Genomic DNA, 17,967 nt, shown 5'->3' with positions numbered 1-17,967 from the left:
GATAACGAGAGGCGGATGCGCGTTCGTGTGTCTGCGTTTGACGAGATAGGGACACTTGACGTCGTCTGGAACTTGGACGGATGGCCTGGAGATGATGAGTGGTCGCATCATCAACATTGAATACCAGGATGAGACGGCGAGTCTATCATGGACTGTGACACTCTGATAGACACGCGACATTGCTATGAACCAGCAGACCCGGAGCTCACCGCAGAACGCGAAGGACGCAGACCCACGCTCGCGAGCTCCGGCTCTTCGCTCTCGAGTTTACATACACATGCGCGTCAGCGTCGTCCGTGCCGATCCCAAGTGCAGGTAACTTGGCCGAGAGTCGATGGAAGAGAGACGATACGCGCGGAGATCAGCCGGGCCGGGAAGCAACATTGACATTTTTGGCAGAGCAGGCTGAAACTCGGTGGACGCAAGCGCGGCGGGGTGCGGCACGGCGCGCGTCTGTGGGTGAAGAGCGATGGGCATAGGCGTGCGCACGCACACTGCGACGACGGAGATGACGGGCTTAGAAGCGTCCGCGGCTGGTGTGAGAACTTACCGGAACGGTGAGGAGGAGCCCGGCTGTGCAGCGTGCGCCGCGGGGCGTGGTGAAGCTGAAGATTGACGATGGAGGGACTACTGCGTGCTGGGCCTCGAGGGGAATCAATTTGACGGAAAGCTAAAGACAAAGTTCTGGGTGCTAGAGATAGAACGGAATCTTCGACGAGATTGGGAAGGGACGCCCGTGCAGACATGGGCAGGACACGGAAGCACGTATCGCGAAGAAGGTTCGGCCGAGGACAGACAGGCTTGGCTTGGGAGGTGGTGCGCGGGGCGTTAGCAAAGAGCAGGAGACGAATGCCTTAGATGAGAGGGTCCGGTTCGAAGCAGGCCGGAGGATCCAAGGGCAGCGGGAGCTAGTGCAGGGCGATAAGTGGACGGGAATGAGAATGCGTGTGGACGTATGGATGGAGATGCGGAAGATTTAGGCGCGAGAAGTGATAGAGCTGGGCACACCGATGGAGACTGAGGGAGGAATGCTTGGGACGGCACGCAGCTGGACGAGCGGTGATGGCAGGTGACGTTGGGAGAGAACAAGGGCACCGGAGGAGAGGACCGATGGAGAGCCACACGCACGCAAGCTCCGACAATAGAAGGCACGGTGCTAGCGCAGGCCCATTGTACGCAGGCGCAGTGGCAGGCTGCTTGGCGGCGCCCCGTCGGTGCTGCCTGGCGCGCGCACGGCGTCGGCGAGGCGGGGCACTGCTGGCGGGGGGCTGGCGCGCGATGGTGGCGCGCTGGCTGGCGGGAGGCTGGCACGCTGAGGCGAAGCGGGGAGGAAGCCACACCGGGCGAAGGCAGGCTGGGCGCTCGGGAGAGGCCGTGGCGGTGGCGCGCGCAGAAGCCGGATCGGGTGCTTAGTCAGCGGGCAGAATTTGCGTGGGCGGTTTGTTGCCCGCGCTGCTCTCTCGCTAAACGGTCTATCATATATCGCCATCGCACCCAGCATGTCTCCCCGCTACTAACACCCGCTTTGCTCTCTCCCTCTGTTCGCGGGCCACTCGATACCCTGCGCACGCTGCACCCGCCGTCGCCATCCCACCATGGGCCCGACATTCAGCCCCTGCCCCCGCCCCATCCTCAAACGCCCCTGCACCGTTGCCGACCTCCCCTCCGTTGCCCGCGAACGCGACGAGCCCACCGAGCTGCTCGCCATCGACCGCGGCATCCTCCAGCCCGTCGTCCGCTTCCCCTCCCGCCCCGCCCTCTCCAAGACCTTCTCCGCCCACTCCTCCGCCCAGTACGACCGCTCCCCCATCGTCGTCCAGCCCAACAACTGCGCCCTCCCCGCTCGCGGCTGCCCCGGCCGCACCTACAGCCTCGACGACCACGCGCTCCAGACCTCCCCGCGCGCATCGTCCAGCAGAAGGCGCAGCCCCAGCCGCGCCGGGCGACACCTCCACCCGCGTGCGGCCTTGGCGCTTCCCCTCGACGAGGAGGACGACGACCCGACGCCCCGCGCGAGCCCCCACGCGCCCCTCCCCGCGCTCGTGCCCGACCTCTCGTCCGAGTCTGACGAGTCCGACGGGTTCACGAGCCCGCCCAACGAGCTCGTCGCAGCCGGTAGGCCCGCGCTCGCCTATATGCGGATGTCGCTGACCTTCCCGATGTCCGTCTGCTAGGTGCCCACCCGCGCAGCGGGAAGGCCGGCGCAGACTCCCTGGCCATGGGCCTCGCGTCCCTCCACCTCTCGCAGTCCGAGGCCCTCGCGTTCCTCCCCCACCCGCCCTCGCCCCCGCGCATGTACGGCTCTGGCAACGCGCACCCGCCAGAAACGGACGCCCGCGCGATTCGTCATGCGCGCAATGGCAGTAGCGATGGGAACGGGAGCCCGACGCGCGAGCGCAAGCGGCACACGCGCACGCGCAGTGGTGCGTCCGAGGCGAATGCGCGCTACAAGGCGCTGTCGGAGAGCAGTCGGCTCAGCGACTGCTCGCTGGCGGACGATCTCGGATGTTTAGGTGGCTTCTAGTGCCTACTCACCGGGAGAGGAGAAGAAGTGGGAGAGGAGGAGGGGGTCTACGGTGGAGACTGCAGAAGAAGAACGCAAAACGACCTGTACACGCTACGACACGATATCCGATATACCTTGCCCCCAAGCACACCACACGAACATGCGATCTCGACCGACAATCCATATGCACGCACTCTACATTATTCCCAGCACAAGTCCGTTCATGTTATTTCACATTTTAACATCGAGTAAGTTATCTTCTGCGGCGGGGTGGTGCGCCGCCCCATACGCTTCATTTCACCCTCCACCATCACGACGATCCCCCGCACCACCCTTTATCCGTATCCTTATCCCATTGTGCCGCGCACGCCTCTCGTTTACCTTCATATTCTCGCCCCGTTTAATTTTTCGCCAGGTGTGCGGCGCTGGTCTTTACCGTATCCCTTGCTATTCAGGCTTGCGCTCCTTCATCTTTCCCTGTTCCTCTGTGGACACGAAATGAATGGAAATCTTCAAACATCCGTTTGCTCGTCAGCGCTTCAGCTTTAGCACCGCTATCTAACACGCCACACGGTTCCGGGGTGTGGTCCGCTGCGTGGGTGCGCGATGGGCGGTGCGGCGAAACCTCGAGCACACAGCCCCTCCGCGCGACGCTCGCCAACAGTCAGCAAGGCGGGCGCCTCCTCCACTGCACGCGTTCGCCTCGTCGCCTCTCCTCCCATGCGATTGAACTCTGGCCCATCTGTCTGGCTTCCGGCCTCCAGCTGCCGACTCTATCAAACTTCCGAGTTCGTCGTCGCACACGCTGCTGCCGTGCCCCGGGCTACGGGCGGTGTCACAGGCCGTCTCGGCAGCCGTCTCTCAGGGTGAAAGTTATACGCGCACGTGCGAGACTGACGCGACGGAGAACCTGAGTGAGTCCTTCAGATCTTCAGAATCCAGACGGAGTGTGTACTGTAGGTGTCTCAGGGAACGGTACCCCCACAGCTGCGTGTATGCGTCGCGGGGAACTGCCCCCGCCAGTTCTCTGAAGCCCTCTTCCTAGTACTCGGTTCCGCACGTTTCGCACTCTCCTGCGCCCCGCCGGTGCACGTCCGACGTTGATACAGACGGGCCACTTGGCGCTTTACTCCCGAGGTCAAAGGTGTCGTTGCCATCGCTCGCGTCCGCACAGTGTCCGTCCGCCATGCGTCCGGACTGTGTAGGTACAGACGCGTTTGGGAATGGCGATATGATTTGCTCCTGCCAAGCCGTCGTTCGTCGCTCGAGCGAAGACAGGTTTTGACAGGGCGTTCGAACGGGTCTGGCACGCAGAAACGTACTGTGAAGTCTCGCGGCCGCTCTTTGTGCGCGAAGCCAAAACGAAGGCGTTGCCTGGTCTGCATGGAGCCGCGGGGATAGACTCGTGGTTCGGAGGCTTGCTCCAGCGGAAGGACCTCCAACCCGGGTAAGGTACGACATCTCTCCACGGACGTGATCATTCTGACGATCGAGGGGCCGTGGCACGATGCTTCACCTCGACGCAGTGAACGTAAACAGGCAAGCCTTCTTTTCATCCATCGTCAGTGCAACTTCAAGTACCTCCGAGTGCGAATTCCACCCCCTCGCAGTCACTACGTGTCCCGCGCCGAGCCACTGGCACCAATGGCGGATCCCACCTCGAAGCGGATCACCGGGATCACACACATAGATCACAGGCAGCTCAGGCTGGCAAGGCTGCCGTTGCACGAAGGTCGTCGTGGGCGAACGCAGGCCGTGCGTTCATACCGACTGAATGGGAGAAGCGCCTCAAAACAGCTCGTTCAAGCTCCGAACGCCGCCCCACCCTTCTGCTTCGACCCGGGCCAAGTCTAAATGCTAGAGCCGTGCCAGGGCGCGCGCGTGCACTCATGACTGGAATGTGGGCGGCGTGACCGAGTGCTTGACAGGGCTCCCAGATTCATGTCGATGGGAACGTCCCGGGTCGAAGGCGTCCGGCACGATCGCTCTGCGCTATCGATGGCGGGCCTCAGGTGATGGTCGGACATGAAGACCCTCGAATGGGTAAACCGCACGCTTGACCGGTGACCTGGTGGCGATGTATGAATGGATGTGGAGGATCGACTCGTTGACGCTCGACGATTTGCATAGGCAGGCGTTCTGAGCATCACATGTTCCCAGAGTGAAATCTATTATTCTACGGGGCATCGTTGATTGATGGTTCTGCCTACACGGCACAATGGAGTGGCAACATCCGAGACGTTGTTGCCAAAGCTTTCTGTCTAGTTTACGCTCTTTTACGCCGTACGGAGAGACGTATGAGCACGTGTCGTGATTAGATTGCGCGCTTCTCGGCCGGGTTCAGCCACACTCGCACATCCATCTAAGTTACTCTGCTCCGAGCACCCATCGGTGAGTCCTTGCCCTCTCGACTACGCGACTCGCAACGCTCACTATTACCAGCTCTCAGCTCGCCACCATCATGAGTTTGTTAGCTCTGAACGACGATATCCTCCGTACCATCGCCGAAATGCTTTCCGCCACGCAATGCATCCCTCTCTCGTCGGTGTCTCGCGATCTACATGCAATCGCACGGCAGTACGTGTTCGCGTCGATCACTGTTCAGCGCATGGAACATATCATCCCGATGCACGACCACCTCATCCATAACATCGACAATCGCCGGATCTGGCCCCGGGAATTGATTATCCACGACCTGAGGGTAATGCCCCCGCGGCCGCAGCTATCGATGCGGTGGTAGGCATCCTCGAGCACGCCCGGGACTTGAAATTTCTGGGACTCTACGATTGCGAGAGGCTGATTCACCTCGATGCACGGGTCGGAGAGCATTTGGCCGCACTGGCAAATCTCTCGGAAATCCGCCTGTATCAAATCGGGACCAAAACGCTCGATGTCCTGCGCAAATTGGTCAGCAGACCGGAGCGAGCTGTGCTGTTTGTATCTTATAGACACCTTCAAGCTCCAACAGACCTTGCTCGAGTACCAGCGCTTGACAACGTTAAGGAGCTCACACTCGATTTCTTTCGTGGAGCATCTCAACCGCAGCTTCTTTCCAGCCTTGCCCAGGCCGCCTATCCACAGATAGAGATTCTGGACCTCAGCAGCAGCGCCGTATACCCGAGTCTCATTCTATTTCCCAACGTACGGAAGTTCACAAGCGAGTGTGCCCTCTGGGAATGCGACCTACCAGTCGCTGGCCATTACATGGAGCGCCACTTTGACTCCTTACACGTTGCGGCAAAGGATCTACATATCGTCTCGACTCTAGGCATCCGAAGTGATTCACTACATATAAATCTCCTTTCCGATTCCCCGAAAGTAGATGATACCGAACTTGTTTCTTCCGCCGCCGTCCTGGGGTTGCACTTGCAGTCTGGATGTGATGAGCGCTGCGTGGCATTGGCGCGGATGGTCTCAACCAAATCATCAAGAGTAAGGTACCTTATCTTGACAATTCGATCCTTTGGCATTCAAGACTTGTCTTCAGTGGTGACCCAGTGGATTGTACGTGATGCCCTTTTCTGCCTCCACACGATTTTCTCGGTATATATTAACGTTCGTTGACACAGAATACAATCACCCCTTTGCTGTCGTCTTCGCAGCTCATTTGCATACAGTCCATTTGAATCACACAGATTGGACTGAATGGGGGCGAGAGCAATTGCCCCGTTTCCTGCAGCTGCTGCAAGGCGCTCACATATCCGCAATACCCTCGCTTCGGTTCTACTTTCAAGGACGTGGCGATGAGGACATAGACAATCCATCGATGATCACTTGGGGACGGGTCGAGGACGATGAAGGCCGTCGCACGGTGCAGCCGATCCCGAGTTGGCAGGGCGAGAGGATCCACCGCTACCTGCAGTCTCCGGAGTTCTGTCGCACGTTACGCTTTGACGGTGAGTGGCACGGTTGATGAGCGCTGGAAACAGCGGCTTATCTTAGCAACCAGATGAAGCTGCCCTGCAATACACCGGCCGGTGACTGCGAAGGAAGGCAGTGCTAGAATGTTAATTGAGCTCGGAGGGTATGACGGAGCCGGAGCACCGCACTAGGTATCTTCGCGGCTTGTAACCTCATGATGTCTGGAAGCTTTCAATACAAACCACGGTTTGCCTTCGATCTCTAACGCGATATCACACTCACCGCTTTCGTCATCACAGAACACAGCACACAAACTTGACAAGGACCCATCAGTCGATTTCACAGTGAACGTTTGGACTCACTGTATCAAACTTCCGCGCCCTGGGCTACGCAGTGTCTCGGGCTGCCGTCTCAGGGTAAAGTCCTACGCGCAGGTGCGAGACAGACGCGATAGTGGGCTCTGGTTGGTCCTCCAGAATCCGGACAGACTGTATATCTCAGGGAGCAGTACCCTGCACTGGCGTGAAAGCGTTGTGCAGGGTGTGTGCCTCGCGGGGAACTCTCTCTTCCTGCTCGAGGAGCTCGAGAGTCTGAGGGGCCCCGGGGTGTCGATGGGCCTGGTAAGTGTGTGCGTAGCGCCCTCTTCCTAATACTCAGTTCCGCACGTTTAGAACTGTCCTGCGCCCCGCAGGTGCACGTCCATCGTTGATACATATGGGCAACGGAGGTACCTTTCCTCGCGGTCGATAGGAATGTTGCCATTGCTCGCGTCCGTACAACATCCGTTGTACATCTACACTGTGCGCACAGACAGGTTTAAGATTGTTGACATTGACAGCTCCCTCAAGGCTCAGAGCCTCGGTGAGAAAGACTCCCTGCGTGATTCGCTCGCCCTCGGTTGGGCTAAACTGCGTCAGGCCGCAGCCAAGGTCACACAGCCTACTAGGAGGAGGAGCGTCGTAGAACATCTCAAGTTTTGCAAGCGCGATCTCATGACGTCGGCGCATCTTAAGCATCCTCATTGGCGTCACATCCGCATTGCACGGTACCAGAATCTGAGTCTATGGTCAGGATGCGCCGAGCGGTCACTTTAACGTCCGACTTAGGAATGAATGCGGGTCATTGCGGGATGCAATGAACGTGTTCACCGAGTGGCCTAGTACGAGCACGTGTTATGTACTTCCTCGTCGAGTGCAGCCACACTCGCATATCCATCTTTTCTATCGTCCACTTACTAGTAGTGCTGCAAACGCACAGCGGCGAGTCCTTTCCCTGTCGACTATGCGACTCGCAACCGTGACGCTCACTGTAGTCCCAACTCTCAGCTCGCCACCATCATGAGTTTGTCGACTCTTAACGAAGACGTCCTCCGTATCATCGCCGAAATGCTTTCCTCGACGGAATGCATACCTCTGTCGTCGGTGTCTCGCCATCTGCATGCAATAGCACGGCAGTATGTGTTCGCGTCCATCACTGTGGGAACCATGAAGCAGCTAGTCAAGATGCACGACCACCTCATGCGTAACATCGACAATCGCCGGATCTGGCCTCGGGAATTGACTATCTATGGCCTGCCGGGAAAGGTCCCCTACAAGGCTCCAGCCATTGATGCGCTGGTAGGCATCTTCGAGCACGCACAAGAGTTGAAAGCTCTGGAGCTCCACTGGTGTGAGGCGATGATCGACTGCGATGCACGGATCGGGGAGCATTTGGCTGCACTGTCGAATCTCTCGGACATCCGCCTGCTCGCCGTCGGGCCAAAAACACTCGATGTCCTCTGCAAAATGGTCAGCAGACCGGACAAGGCATATCTGTCATCCACCATGCTGTTCTCCAATCGTGCTCTGCTACGCATAGCTGAAGCCGCTGTGCTTGGCAACGTTAAGCGGCTCAGACTGCACAATTGTCAATTCGATGCACGGTCTGAACTGCAGCTTCTTTCCAAACTCGCTGGGGTCTATCCACGGCTGGAAGTCCTGGATCTCGAAGGCAGTGCCGTATATCCCTGTCTCATCCTGTTCCCCAACATACGCAGGTTGACGATCGTCGGTGGCCTGTACAACCTACCTCCTCCTGGCTATCCAGTGGAGCAAAGACACTTGGACTACTTATCGATTGAGCCAACCTACCTACATCTCATCTCAGCCGGCCCAGCCATCCGCAGCGACTATCTGCGTCTATACACCGAGAGGCAGCGCTTCGATCCTTCGGAAGTAGGTCCCGACCTTGTTTCCGCCGCCGCCGTGCTGGAGTTGAACCTGTTTTCTGTTGAATGTCCCACCGAGTTCGGCATGGCATTGGCACAGATGATCTCAGCAATGGTATCAAGAATTAGGTATCTTGTCTTGACGACCCAATGGTACTCGTATTCAGCGGTCACCCGGTGGATGGTACGTGAATTATGTACTGTCTTTACTTCGTGTCCTCGATACTCACATGTGTTCGTCAATATAGGAAAATATAACCCCGTCTCTGTCGCCTTCGCAACTTTTTTGCATACGGGTTCATGCAACCCACGCAGTTGATAGGGGACCATCGCGTGAAACATGGCTAGAATTGCTGCAGCGACTGCAGAGCGTTCACGTTTCTTCGGTACCCTCGCTCCGGTTCTATTTCCAGCATGTCGAGTGCCTCGATGATCAGCGGAAACCAAGCGGTCCCTCGAAGACCACTTCGTGGCGTGTTGAGGGCAATGGCGATCACCGCACGGTGCAGCCGATCCCCAATTGGCAGGGCGAGAGGATCCATCGCTACATGCAGTCTCCAGAGTTCTGTCGTACGTTGCAATTTGACGGTGAGTCGCGCGTTTAGTGAGCGGTGGACAATGTCACTTATATCGACAATCAGAGGGCGCAGCCCTGCAATATACCGGCCGGTGAATACGAAAGGAGAGGTAGATTGCCAAGCGAGCTCGGAAGATGTGTGTCGGAGCCCGAGCATCATACTAGGTATCTTCGCGGCTTGTAGCGTGATGATGCCTGCAGAGCCCTTCAAATCACGGTTTGCCTTCGATCTTCAATTTAATACCACACTCGTCGTGGATGCTATCGACAGTCTCAAGCTGACTCGTCTTAGGACGGCCATAACGCCGTCCGACGGCCGCGTCTGATTGCTGGCCATCTGCCCAGTGTCCCACCGACCGTGACGGCGAGGGTCAAGAGGCTCATCTGCGTGACTCTCAAACTTGACTCGGAGACGTGCAGCAGCTCGACTGCAAGCACGATAGGGACACAGATATGCATAGCTGTACTTTTACGTCGCACAATCAATATTGTGTGCCCAAGACGAGTCTGTACAGTGTGTGGCCGAAGCACTACTGTAGTGACTTACGAGCACGTGCCTTGGTGACGACGGTGTCACACTACTCTGAACCGGATCCTTTAATTTGTCTGAGGCTGTCTCCCCTCCACGACATCCAATCCTCAGGCCTCAGTAATCCCTTGCTAGCCTAGTATGAGTTTGTTGACTCTTAACGATGACCTCCTCCACATCATCGCCGACATGCTTTCCGCCGCGGAATGCATCCCTCTCTCGTCGGTATCTCGCGATCTGCATGCAATCGCGCGGCAGTATGTGTTCGCGTCAATCACCGTTCGTACCATGAAAAAGCTCGTCAAGATGCACGACCACCTCATCCGTAACGTCGACAATCGCCTGATATGGCCTCGTGGATTGACTATCTATGGTCCGACGGGGATGGGAGCAGCCTGGCAGCCTTCAGCCATCAATGCGCTGGTAGGCATCTTCAAGCACGCGCGGGAACTGAAGGTTCTGGAGCTCTACGGTTGTGAGGAGGCTATCTGTTGCAATAAGCTGGTCGGAGAGTATCTGGCTGCGCTGCCGAATCTCACGGACATAAGCCTGCTCGGCGTCGGGACGAAGACACTCGATGTCCTACACAAAATGGTCAGCAGACCGGAGAAAGCAGCGCTGTCGGCCACGCTTAAACGCGATCGATTCGCGACACACATCGTTCGAGCACCCGTACTTGACAACGTCAAGGAGCTCAAGCTCTATCAGTTCGACGGGGTACCTCCAGTGCAGCTTCTTTCGAGCCCTGCTGGTGCCCATCCACAGGTAGAAAGTCTGCATTTGGGTGTTTGTGCCGTGCATCCCTGTCTCATCCTGTTTCCCAACATACGAAAGTTGACAACCAACATCTGCCAGTTCGACCTACCAGTTCCTGGCCATCAGATAAAGCAACGTCGTTTGGGCCACTTGGCGGTTGAGCCAACCAAACTCCATCTCATCTCTGCCCTAGGCATCCGCAGCGATTACCTGCGTCTATACGCCGAGTGGCAGGATTTCTATCCTTCCAAAGACCTCGTTTCCGCCGCCGCCGTTTTGGAGTTGAGCCTGTACTGCTACACAGAGACCTTCATGGCATTGGCACAGATTATCTCAGCAGAACTGTCACGAATCAGATACCTTGTCTTGAGGATCGAAGTCTTGTATTCAGCGTATTCAGTGGTGGCCCAGTGGATGGTACGTGTCACATATACACTGACTCTGATCCGTGTCTTCGATACTCATATGTGTTCGTCAATATAGAAGGATATTCCCTCTTTGCTGTCGCCCTCGCAACTCTTTTGCATACGGGTTCATGCGACCCGCGTGATTGATACGGAACCATCGCGTGAAACACGGCTAGACTTGCTGCAACGATTGCAGGACGCCCACGTTTCCGCAATACCCTCGCTTCGGTTCTACTTCCAGGTCCTTGGCGAGAGGCACGCAGACAATTCCTCGAATTTTACCTGGGGGCGCGTCGAGGGCGATGGCGGCCATCGCACGGTGCGGCCGATTCCCAGTTGGCAAGGCGAGAGGATCCATAGCTACCTGCAGTCTCCGGAGTTCTGTCGCACGTTGCGATTTAATGGTCAGTTGCACTTTCAGCGAGCGATGGAAACAGCGGCTGATCCTGGCAACCAGAGGAAGCTGCCCTGCAATACACCGGCCAGTGAATACGAAGGGAGAGCTAGATCGTCAAGTGAGCTCAGAGAGAGTGCAATGGAGCTCGGCGAGTGCCCTACTAGGTGATATCACGAGCATGCTAGTCCGGAGGGCGTCTGTACGACATACGGTTCGCTTTTGCTGTCCAATGATATATCTTACTCATCAGAGATGCTATGGATAGTACTGCAAGAGTTGATTCGCATGACGCACACTGACGGCTGCGTTCGGGATGTGATAATCTGCTCAATGTCGCGAAGAGGCACATGTCGCCTGCGTGAGCCCTAGACGTGACGACAAGCATCGGTATATCGACAACAAGTACAGTGCAGGACATCGGCATGAACAAAATCGTGCCACAAGACCTTCCCAGCCAAGTTCCTCGTGAGTATCATGGGTTTCCTTAGTTCAATGCTAATATCCGGAATTTGTCCAGGTACCTATCGATGTTATAAGTAAACAGTTCAGAAGCCGTAATGGAAGAAGGCCACCATGTAGTCTCCGTCGTGTACTCGGCCCGGGGTGGTAGTTATGGCCACTGTCTCGAGTTCACGTGTCGCTCATTCTACGAGAGTTACGAGCGACGGAGGCTTTCGAAGCGCAGTCTACTCATTTCGTTCGTGTATCACTCGATGATGGAATCTTCGCTTACGTCGGTCGCAGTTGAACGTCGTCCTATGCCTTCGCTGTCTCCAGTCTATCCGCAGTTGATATTCTGTCGCAGATGTTCGAATGAGCCCAGGGACGTATCACTCGCTGAATTATCTCTGAAAGGACATCGCAGCAAGCTGTGGATTGCACGGAGGCTCGTTGAGATGATGAGAGGCGTGGTGTCTGGAGCCGCCATCACCGACATATACTAGACTTGTCGCAGAGATCACACCACAAGCAATAGCGGGTATCCAGATGAGAGGGCCGCTGGCCCTTCAGAGCTGTGGTATATTGCAGCAACTATGTATCCGTAAATGCAGAAATACAATGTAAATGTGAGTGTGTACCAGATGCGAATGCTGATGCGAGCGGAGACATATGCAAGGTGAGTGCAGCTACAGATCTACGAGCCTACAGGTCGGACGCGTGGTGGGATGGTATATAATGGTATGCTCCACAGGATCCGGATAGAGAACTAGGCTACATCGCGCAGTGGTGATACAACGGCGACTGGTGCGGGTATAATGTCAGCGTCAGTACAACAGCAAGTAGGGTATAACATAGTAGTTGAGTCCAGATGATAATGCTTAATCATAATGAGATCGATGTATGTAAGATGGACCGCTGTGCGGTGTTTGAGAGAGGCCGAGAGGAGGATGAGGAGAACGGGTATCGGAGCTCGGGGATTGAGAAGAGGAGGTTGGCCCGGTTAGATCAGAGAGGCTAGATGACGGAGTCGTGCCGCAGGAGGCAGACGCGCGTGTGATGACAGAGTGCTCGGGTCCGGGAGCAAATCGCACGACAATGTCAGGACCGGAATGTCGCTGGCTGATCGAGAGGAAGCGCCCTTCTGCTAGATAAGTCGGGCCTATTGCGCCAGCGGGAGCCTGAGGAATCATGCGACAGCAAGGCAGGGGCGCCGGTGCCGTTGCTGGAACGACGACGTGCACCATAGCAAAGTATGTCTTAATGCTTCAGCGCGCTCGGGACCACCACCCAGCGACTCCGCGCGCACCCACATAGACGGCCTTCACAGCAATGCCAGCCAGAAGTCCGGCACCTTGAGCCATACGCGCAACCATCTTCACGCGCCGCCAGCGAGCAAGGCTAGCCTCGTCGATATGTCCATCAGACCAGTGGCCATCCGCGCCGGGCTCAAACTCGCCCTCAGATCCACAGAACGAGGAGTTATCTGTGTCGTCGCTGCTCTCGCTGTGGCCTACGGACAGCGCGTCCAGGCTGAGGTAGCCAGGCATCAGAGGCGAATCATAGTCCTCCGTCTCGGGGTTGTACGCCTGTGCGGGTGGGGTCGGCCCAGCTTCGAGGCCCGCTGATGCATGCTCAGCCGTCGCAAGAGCAGCTTCTGCTTTCCGTGCAGCCTGCTCGGCCAGCGCCCACGCGTAATGCGCGGAATCAAAGTTGCTGTACGTGTGCACTTGGTGGACGTAGCACGGCGGCTGAGGTATATCTACTATTGGCTTGAGCGGCTCCCAGTACGTCGGCTGCATTTTCAGGCGCAGCTTTGAGCATCCGCGAACCGAGGCTGGATAGTTGGATACGGGTGCCCTGAGTGGAGACGTGACGTGAGACGTGGGTGGTAACCCAGCGAGGAAGTCGTGGAATGACATTGATGCAGTGGGCGCGGCGGGAGCAGTTGTCGAAGCAGCAGGTCGCAGAGGCTTAGGCAAAACCTTGAGAGGCTTGTCGGTATGCTGCTCGACCGGTTTGTTGACGGGGACCGTCGCAGGAGCAGTCTTCAGTGCCAGAGCGACCGGGGGCACAGAGCGAGCATCCTTGGTATCCGGCGTGGCCTTGGTATCCGGCGTGGCCTTGGTATCCGGCGTGGCCTTGGCAGATGCTGGGTTCAAGGACGGTTGGGCCGCATCTAAGTCGCCTCGACCGCGTGCGGGCTTCGCAGGCTGTGCAGAAATGGTGGGTCGTTGCACCGTTGGAGTTGAAGACGTCGGTGGCACCGGCGCTGCAGACACGGGTTCAGTGTGAGCTGGAGCTGGACGAGGTGAGGCTGTAGTTGCGGGTAATTGTGATTTCACTGGCTGCACAGTCGACTTCGCTCCCTGGACAGGAGACATCGACAGAGACTGAGCTCCCGACGCTGCAGGTTCCTGAGCCTCAGAGGATGTAGGACTGGACTGTTCACCCGCTCGAACAGTCCAACGTTGATTGACCGGTTGGGCAGCAGTGGGCACTGATGTACTCCTGACTGTTTGAGCGGGACTCTCTCGCGCTATCATCCTACCAGCAGCCGGTGGCTTTGCATTTGCAGCTGCACCAGTCAAGACATCGCCAGAGACACGAGTTGACTGCTGCTGGCCCCTGTGTCCAACAATCACAATCAGCATGTCAGAACGAGCAAAACTCCAAGCGACGACTTACGGTGCCGTTGTCATGTCTTTGTCCAGCGGTCGCCGCGTTTCGGTTACGTGTTTGCTTTCCTCCCCCAAAGCGGCTTCAGCTGAAGCCGCTAAAACATGGTCGTCGGTACTGCAAGTAACATCGGTAGCAAGGGCCACAGGTGGGTCCTGTAAGGCCCGCAGATTGTTCGTCAAGTCCGGTGACCTTGATGGACCAGGCATCGACGGATCCAAGTCGCTTCGACGGGGAGATAATAGCGCGGCCTGCTGTCTCACAATGTCAGGATCGATTGTGTTACTGCCCAGCGACAGTCTCTTCGCGGCCTCAAAAACTCGGGAGTCATCCTCATCGTCGGCCTCAGAACTCTCTACCACAGCTTCCTCCTCGATCCACTTAGCCTTGCCCTTGCCCTTCCGATCAACGAGAGTCGCGCCGGGGACAGGAGAAGTGACTTCCTGGTCCTTTCCCTTGAGCTGCGTGGCAGAGGTCGTTGTCTTCACAGGAAGTGCAGTTTGCGAGCTGGATCTGGCGTTCGTAGCATTCGCGGGGGTGCTTGGCGTAGTTAGTGTGCTGGCCTTCGGTGAGCTGGGCTTCGACTTCGGTGAACTGGCCTTCGGTGAGCTGGGCTTCGGGAAGCTACTAGCCTTCGGTGAGCCGGGCTTCCGAGATGTGTTTTTCGCTTGCTCGGGCTCAGAGGCCTTGGGGATGACAATAGCACCCTGGCGATACCAATTTACGTTACTTCGAATCGCGGGAGTAAGATTGCAGTCGTACTTACCGACTTATCTGGCCCTCGCGCATCCGGTGTCGCATGAGGAACACTTGCTGGTTTCTGAGCAGTACCAGGTGCCTTGGATGCAGCAGTTTCCTTGGCGGTGACGTCCTTCGATCCCGCAGCATCCGATGGCTTCATCGCCGACGGTGAGGTGGTCGGGCTAGCGGGGACTGCTCCTGTTGATGCTGAAGGAATTTCGAAGTCCATCTCTACGTCTACATCGGGCGTAAGTTCCCAAGCCGCCCAGGTCCTCCGTTCGACAAACAGCTCCCAGCGAGGCTCCGTCCGCCGGCGGCGAGTGAGGACCTGTCGTGCAAACCTGCACATCGTGCCGCAACGCTTCTGCAAAGGGGTCCGTTCCGTCTTCCGCTGTCCCTTAAGCGCGTTCTTCCGGGCAGCAACCTGACGCCTGACACCATGAGACCGTCCGAGCCGTGGCGGCACGACGACAGGGAGGTATCGCGTGCGATGATGGTGACGCCTTGCGCGCAGTCGGAAGATTTTCTTCGACGGCCGCTTTGCCAGGGCGAGGTAAGCATCGCGAGCAGCACGCCCACGACGGTCAACCCATGCTGGGCGATGTCGGGAGCGCGGGATATCTTCGTCCATTTGTATAGCTATATCCATATCGCCCCCCGAGGCGAATGGAGCATTATAGAAAACACCTGTAGGAAGTTGCGGGAGAGCGATAGGCGTGTTGTACTGGCTCTGCTCTCCGGACGGCTGCCATTGTGGGGCTGGGGCAATCGAAGTCGGCCACTGTGGGACGGAGGTGGGGCCGAAGGCGGAGTGCACGGTTTGTTGAGGTTCGTCCTCCATCGGTGTGTCATCCATCGATGTCGATTGATACGGCTGGATGCTGAACAACGGCGGTGTAGGTAACTGGTTAGGCTGTGGCGTGTTCCATTGCATGCTCTGCATCGAACAATCGTAAGTGAAAGTTGCACAGGATAAGCCAAGGACCACGTACAGAGGGAGCGGGGGTAGACTCTTGTCCACTCATGGCGTCTCGCTTGTCGTCCTTAAAGACGTTCATGGGATCGGGCCCAGGAGCTGTCGGTAATGCCTCAGGCCATCGAATGGGAGCGGGTTCGGTGGGAGGCTGCGTGGTGTAGACTTTCTTGTCTGCGGGAGGCGTAGGCACTACTGCAGATGGCGCAGAAGACATCACAGATGCGAGTGAGTCTCTTGGAGGGGTGGACACGACGGTCGGAGGGGCGGGCGCAGCAGGCCGAGGCCGAGTGACGGAAGCTGCAGGAGGAGGAGGAGGAGGAGGAGGAGTAGAAGCTGCGGGAAGAGGACTGGGCTTCTGTACGGGCGCAGGCTTTGGTGTTGCAGAAGCAAGAGGTGCCGCCTCCGTACGGGGAACGGGCACACTCTGGGCGCGAGGAGCGGGGGTGACCACAATGGAGGGCACTTCCTTTGTGGCGTCCTCCTTTGTGGCGTCTTCGACCGTGTTGACAATGGCAGGCGGAGGCGACAGACGCCTAGGGGAACGCGGCGGGCGGGGAGGGGCCAGCGACAACGAGGCCATGCCCATGTCGAGACCGAGGTCATCTTCGACCGGCCTGTCGGTTGTGGCGTCGTGCGTGAGGGACAGTGACGCCAGACCCAGATCGAGGCCAAGATCGGGCTGGGTGGATTTCTTTGTAGTGGTGTCGCGTCGTCCGAGCGATAGTGACGCTAGAATCGACTCAAGCTCGAGCTCGAGCTCGGCTGGCTTGTTCTTCTCTGCCTCCGTCTCTTCTCTGAATCGTAGCACAACCGGCGGCGGAGTCTGCAGCCTCGGAGAAGGCGACCTGCTGGTATCTTGGCGGGCCAACCCTGGCGGAAGCTGCGGCTCCGGTGAAGGCGCTGCAGAGCGGCGTCCTTCCGGCGACGGCGAGCGGTAGCGCTCGGAGTGGGCCGGAGACACCTGTGTCGAGGTGGCCTGTGTATCCGCCTCTAAGTCCTCTGAATGAGGCGGCGGACCGGCCGGAGGAATCGGCACTGAGGCTAGGAACTTCTCGACGTCCTCCTCGGATGCAGGTTTCGTCGGCTCCGCCTGTGTTGAGTCTTCATTATGGGATATGGCGTGCTGTCGCGCTGCGTCCTGCCTTTGTTGCGATTCGTTCCTGCGATCGGAAAGCTCGTCCGGTTTGATCTCTGCGAGGTGCTCAGATCGTTGGTACATGACGAAGGCCGGAGACAGCTCACCTTTGCCTTCCTTATCTTCGTCCTCATCCTCGTCTTCATCTTCATCCTCATCATCGTCCTCATCGTCCTCGTCTTCATCCTCATCATTGTCCTCGTCTTTCTTATCGTCATCTTCCTTATCCTCCTCATCTTCGCCCTCATTTCCGCCTTTCGCGGGCTGGTCATGGTCCCCATCTTGATCCTCTTCATCACTAATCCCCCAGTCGAGTACTTCGTCGTCATCATCTTCGAGGGGTCTCCTGATCTCGCCCACGGTGGAATTCCGTGCCGGCTGGTGTCCGCTGCCGGCACCGTCTGCCGGCTGTGTCACGTCGCACTCTTCCATATCGTCGTCATCCTCGTTCTCTCCGTTCGCATCTTCAGCGTCCGTTTCGTCTCCCTCGCCCATCTCATCATCTTCATCTTCATCTGCGAGGGCCGCCATCGCCGTGGTGGGCGACGGCATCGGCGTTGGTATATGCTCTCCACCCGGCGGCTGTGGTGGCTTGATCTTGAACACCATCTTGCCTGTCACGGCGTTGACCCCAACGGTGAGGCGCTTCGCATTCTCAACCCCGTCTGTTTGCGTGCGTGGCTTTGTGGTTCGTAGGTTCCGGAGCTGCTGGGCGCGGAGGTCACGCTCCTTACGCTCGTCGTGGAAGTGGACGGTCGA

General features: G+C 57.6%; 7 protein-coding genes across 7 annotated transcripts; 5 read left to right on the top strand and 2 right to left on the bottom strand.

Annotated features, from left to right (window-relative positions):
- Positions 1 to 195: 195 nt before the first annotated feature.
- On the bottom strand, positions 196 to 904 carry B0H18DRAFT_444670 (uncharacterized protein). Its single transcript, XM_048038129.1, has 2 exons — positions 551 to 904; positions 196 to 494 (listed from the first exon to the last, which is right to left on the bottom strand). Exons 1-2 carry the CDS (start codon positions 744 to 746, stop codon positions 268 to 270), a joined length of 423 nt encoding a protein of 140 aa, XP_047892272.1. The 5' UTR covers positions 747 to 904; the 3' UTR covers positions 196 to 267.
- Positions 905 to 1,595: 691 nt separating this feature from the next.
- Positions 1,596 to 2,524, top strand: B0H18DRAFT_878215 (uncharacterized protein; the record flags this gene model as incomplete). The annotated part of the gene is made up of 2 exons (XM_048040610.1): positions 1,596 to 2,165; positions 2,198 to 2,524. The coding sequence occupies 2 exons, from the start codon at positions 1,596 to 1,598 to the stop codon at positions 2,522 to 2,524; spliced, it is 897 nt and encodes a 298-aa protein (XP_047892271.1).
- Positions 2,525 to 4,914: 2,390 nt separating this feature from the next.
- B0H18DRAFT_444518 (uncharacterized protein) lies at positions 4,915 to 5,502 on the top strand. Its single transcript, XM_048038127.1, has 2 exons — positions 4,915 to 5,413; positions 5,466 to 5,502. Exon 1 carries the CDS (start codon positions 4,968 to 4,970, stop codon positions 5,244 to 5,246), a length of 279 nt encoding a protein of 92 aa, XP_047892270.1. The 5' UTR covers positions 4,915 to 4,967; the 3' UTR covers positions 5,247 to 5,413; positions 5,466 to 5,502.
- Positions 5,503 to 7,385: 1,883 nt separating this feature from the next.
- B0H18DRAFT_444482 (uncharacterized protein) lies at positions 7,386 to 9,642 on the top strand. The gene is made up of 4 exons (XM_048038126.1): positions 7,386 to 7,626; positions 7,680 to 8,757; positions 8,822 to 9,161; positions 9,215 to 9,642. Exons 1-4 carry the CDS (start codon positions 7,502 to 7,504, stop codon positions 9,244 to 9,246), a joined length of 1,575 nt encoding a protein of 524 aa, XP_047892269.1. The 5' UTR covers positions 7,386 to 7,501; the 3' UTR covers positions 9,247 to 9,642.
- A 226-nt stretch (positions 9,643 to 9,868) lies between these two features.
- On the top strand, positions 9,869 to 11,331 carry B0H18DRAFT_1120117 (uncharacterized protein; the record flags this gene model as incomplete). The annotated part of the gene is made up of 3 exons (XM_048034057.1): positions 9,869 to 10,852; positions 10,919 to 11,246; positions 11,300 to 11,331. 3 exons carry the CDS (start codon positions 9,869 to 9,871, stop codon positions 11,329 to 11,331), a joined length of 1,344 nt encoding a protein of 447 aa, XP_047892268.1.
- A 1,576-nt stretch (positions 11,332 to 12,907) lies between these two features.
- Positions 12,908 to 14,183, bottom strand: B0H18DRAFT_444542 (uncharacterized protein). The gene is made up of 2 exons (XM_048038128.1): positions 13,801 to 14,183; positions 12,908 to 13,764 (listed from the first exon to the last, which is right to left on the bottom strand). The coding sequence occupies exons 1-2, from the start codon at positions 14,059 to 14,061 to the stop codon at positions 12,946 to 12,948; spliced, it is 1,080 nt and encodes a 359-aa protein (XP_047892267.1). The 5' UTR covers positions 14,062 to 14,183; the 3' UTR covers positions 12,908 to 12,945.
- A 192-nt stretch (positions 14,184 to 14,375) lies between these two features.
- Positions 14,376 to 15,489, top strand: B0H18DRAFT_1013112 (uncharacterized protein; the record flags this gene model as incomplete). The annotated part of the gene is made up of 2 exons (XM_048029086.1): positions 14,376 to 15,063; positions 15,123 to 15,489. Coding segments are annotated over 2 exons (725 nt in total), but the record flags the coding sequence as incomplete, so codon positions are not given.
- Between the last annotated feature and the right edge of the window lie 2,478 nt (positions 15,490 to 17,967).

This window comes from Fomitopsis serialis (assembly GCF_022376445.1).
Source record: "Fomitopsis serialis strain Sig1Antser10 chromosome Unknown B0H18scaffold_43, whole genome shotgun sequence".
NCBI lineage: Eukaryota > Fungi > Basidiomycota > Agaricomycetes > Polyporales > Fomitopsidaceae > Fomitopsis > Fomitopsis serialis.
Note: the sequence above shows the minus strand (reverse complement) of the source record. Positions and strands in the feature narration are given on the sequence as shown.

Bases quoted from the DNA above. Each gene is read 5' to 3' on its own strand.
- B0H18DRAFT_444670 (XM_048038129.1), bottom strand. From the start codon at position 746: ATGTCTGCACGGGCGTCCCTTCCCAATCTCGTCGAAGATTCCGTTCTA. The intron at 495-550 runs GTAAGTTCTCAC...CCGTCGTCGCAG, and splicing joins GGCTCCTCCTCACCGTTCCG to TGTGCGTGCGCACGCCTATG.
- B0H18DRAFT_444518 (XM_048038127.1), top strand. From the start codon at position 4,968: ATGAGTTTGTTAGCTCTGAACGACGATATCCTCCGTACCATCGCCGAA.
- B0H18DRAFT_444482 (XM_048038126.1), top strand. From the start codon at position 7,502: ATGAACGTGTTCACCGAGTGGCCTAGTACGAGCACGTGTTATGTACTT. The intron at 8,758-8,821 runs GTACGTGAATTA...TCGTCAATATAG, and splicing joins CAGCGGTCACCCGGTGGATG to GAAAATATAACCCCGTCTCT. The intron at 9,162-9,214 runs GTGAGTCGCGCG...ATCGACAATCAG, and splicing joins TCGTACGTTGCAATTTGACG to AGGGCGCAGCCCTGCAATAT.
- B0H18DRAFT_444542 (XM_048038128.1), bottom strand. From the start codon at position 14,061: ATGTCTCCTGTCCAGGGAGCGAAGTCGACTGTGCAGCCAGTGAAATCA. The intron at 13,765-13,800 runs GCCACGCCGGAT...CCGGATACCAAG, and splicing joins AGGCCACGCCGGATACCAAG to GATGCTCGCTCTGTGCCCCC.